The sequence below is a fragment of the Frieseomelitta varia genome, unplaced genomic scaffold, assembly GCF_011392965.1.
Source record: "Frieseomelitta varia isolate USP_RPSP 00005682 unplaced genomic scaffold, Fvar_1.2 scaffold_326, whole genome shotgun sequence".
Taxonomy (NCBI): domain Eukaryota; kingdom Metazoa; phylum Arthropoda; class Insecta; order Hymenoptera; family Apidae; genus Frieseomelitta; species Frieseomelitta varia.
The window spans coordinates 849,421-852,040 of record NW_025110064.1 but is presented as its reverse complement, the minus strand read 5'-3'; the positions used below and the strand labels follow the sequence as shown (position 1 = coordinate 852,040).

The window sequence follows — 2,620 nt, the reverse complement described above, 5'->3', positions numbered from 1 at the left end:
TAAATCTTGAACGTCAGAGTGAAACGACCGAAATTGGAGAAATCCCAAGGTTTTACTATTTCATCCTAACACTCGAAGTTCGATAAAATGGCGAGAAGAGATCGTACGGTGAGTTTCGAGAGGAGGCTTCGATCTTCGAGACCATGGTAGATGCAGTCGCGAAGAGAATTTCCCAACGTTCTCGGAGGCATCTAATTTTTCACAATCTTCGAGTACAGATGGTAGATCCTTACTACACGATCTGTGAAAACATCGTTGAAAGAAACTAACGTACGTCTGTGAAAATGAAGGCTTCTTACATTAAAATGAGGCCAGCTGAAGTTACCAGAATTGAATATACAGTTTGATAAAATTTCTCATCCAATGATACTCCTCTCCATCTTTCAATTCGTCGAACGTACTGGTGAAGCTCGTTCGTTTAAACTTGAGACACCCTGTACAGGTAATAAACGCGCGAACAAGCCGGTTCGACGGACGAAACTGACGATGACACTGACCAAGGAAGTGGGAGCAACGAGATATTGTTGAAAACTGAACGGAAAGAAAGGAAAACCAGCGCCTGGCTGGTCTGAAATAAAAGTAACGTCGACGCAGATCGAGGAATGAATCATCGAGTCGTGTTCAGAGGCTGTTTCGCAATTTCACTTCTGCTGAAAGTAAGATTTCAATTGAATCGGCATGTGCTGACGAATGATAGAGGAAAGTCAGATCGGCCTTGGTGATCGGTAGGTTCGAGAGATTGTAGGTTATACATAGTTAGGGTGTGTGTTCGGAGCAGTTTACATGAATATATTCACTTGTGATTTTTACACGAACGTACATATCTTCGTATGATGTGTGTAACTAAAGAAGCAGAGGCCTTGCCTTCTGCATTGAACGTATTATAATTTTCGTAAACAATCAATGTTATAATCTCATCGATACCGGCGAGTTCAGAAAGAAGGGGACGACATTATCGTATACGGTGTCTCGGGCCACTCGTTACGGTCCGCAATCGGTTGCCGAGAAGAATTGCACAGACCGCGGTGATAGCTCGGAAAAAAAGAAAAAAAAAAAAAAAAAAAAAAAAAGAAGCTCGGATCGACGGGATCAGCTCTCGCCTAACATATAGTTTCTTAGGCCTTCCAGTCCTCCTTAATCATGTCAGCAGCCTTCTCAGCGATCATAACGGTCGGTGCGTTCGTGTTCCCTGAAACGATCACCGGCATGATCGACGCGTCGATCACTCGAAGTCCCTGGACGCCGTGCACCCTCAGCCTCGCGTCCACCACCGCCATTTTGTCAACGGACGGTCCCATTTTGCACGTGCCGCACGGGTGATAGATGGTCATCGTGTAATAACGCGCGTAACACCGCCAATAGTCCAACGACGGGTACGCGTGCGAGGAACAGGCTGGCAGTTTGTTTGGATTCGGCCGTGCCATCAGTCGCTTCATCGTCGGTGTCCTCGACATTTCGTAGATGAACTCCGCCCCCTCTGCCTGCCGTTTGTTTGTCGGATCAGAAGTTCGTTAGGCGATTGAAACAATCGGAAAAGGGGCGGACCGCTTCGAATTGCGCGAAATTGCAAATTTTCGGAATTTGAATTTCGCCCACAAAATGTCACTCTCTCGGGGTACGATGTGAAAAATTGACCGAAACGAAACGAAACGGAACTTTCGCACTTGCGATTGCTTGGATTTTGAAAGGCTCTTCTCTGGCGAAGTAGATGGTATCGAGTTGCGACGTAAAATTGACAAATTGCAAAAATTACTATGTAACATGAAATAATTAAGAATTAATGAAATAATATAAAATTATATTATAATATTGTTATAATATATTACGTAGCTACATAATTATATTATACTATACTATAGTTATGTAGTAAACTATAGTATATATTATAGTATATATATTATTATAATTGTAGTATATATGTACTATAGTATACTACATAATTATATTATATTATTATATTATATTATAATATATTACGTAACATAACGTATGTAATATTATTTTATAATTTATATGATATTTCATAATATTATATGACACGAAATAATTAATATACCGTGAATAATTAACTGTATAATATAAAACAGCGTAAATTATTCAATTATTCGTAACATCATTGTAATAAATACATAAAGAGAACGAATTTATGTTATAACCCAATATATATATATATATATATATATATATTGTTATAACTCAATATATACATTAATATTGTAGTATTATCATATATTATATATTAAATTTTATTACAGTATATTATATTACATATAAATGATGATATTAATATTTTATATAATATATATATACTTATAATATATATATATATATATCAATGTGATGTATATATTGATCATGTATTGATCGATCAACTCTATATATTCAAGAATACACAAGTCATTTATTTCTCGAGAATTGAATATCAATCCTGAATATTTATGTAACAAATTGATAGAAACTGAAATAAATTAATATCGATCCAAGTCCGCTCTCTGAGAGATTCACGTGTGACATTTAAAAAAGGAAATGACATAAAAACAAGAAACGTTTTTTCGAAGCGGTATACCCCTTTAACGAATGATCAACTTTCTTTTTTTTTTTTTTTTTTTTTTTTTTTTTT

General features: G+C 36.5%; 2 protein-coding genes across 2 annotated transcripts in view; one reads left to right on the top strand and one right to left on the bottom strand.

Moving 5' to 3' along the window:
• LOC122530102 (flotillin-2) overlaps positions 1–2,620 on the top strand; it is an 80,455-nt gene that overhangs the window by 3,464 nt on the left and 74,371 nt on the right. The gene's annotated exons all lie outside the window — the stretch shown is intronic.
• LOC122530103 (glucose dehydrogenase [FAD, quinone]-like) lies at positions 34–1,492 on the bottom strand. The gene has a single exon (XM_043656770.1). The coding sequence runs from the start codon at positions 1,452–1,454 to the stop codon at positions 1,116–1,118; it is 339 nt and encodes a 112-aa protein (XP_043512705.1). The 5' UTR covers positions 1,455–1,492; the 3' UTR covers positions 34–1,115.

What these genes read in the sequence shown, in the direction of transcription:
- LOC122530103 (XM_043656770.1), bottom strand. Translation starts at nt 1,454, where the DNA reads ATGTCGAGGACACCGACGATGAAGCGACTGATGGCACGGCCGAATCCA.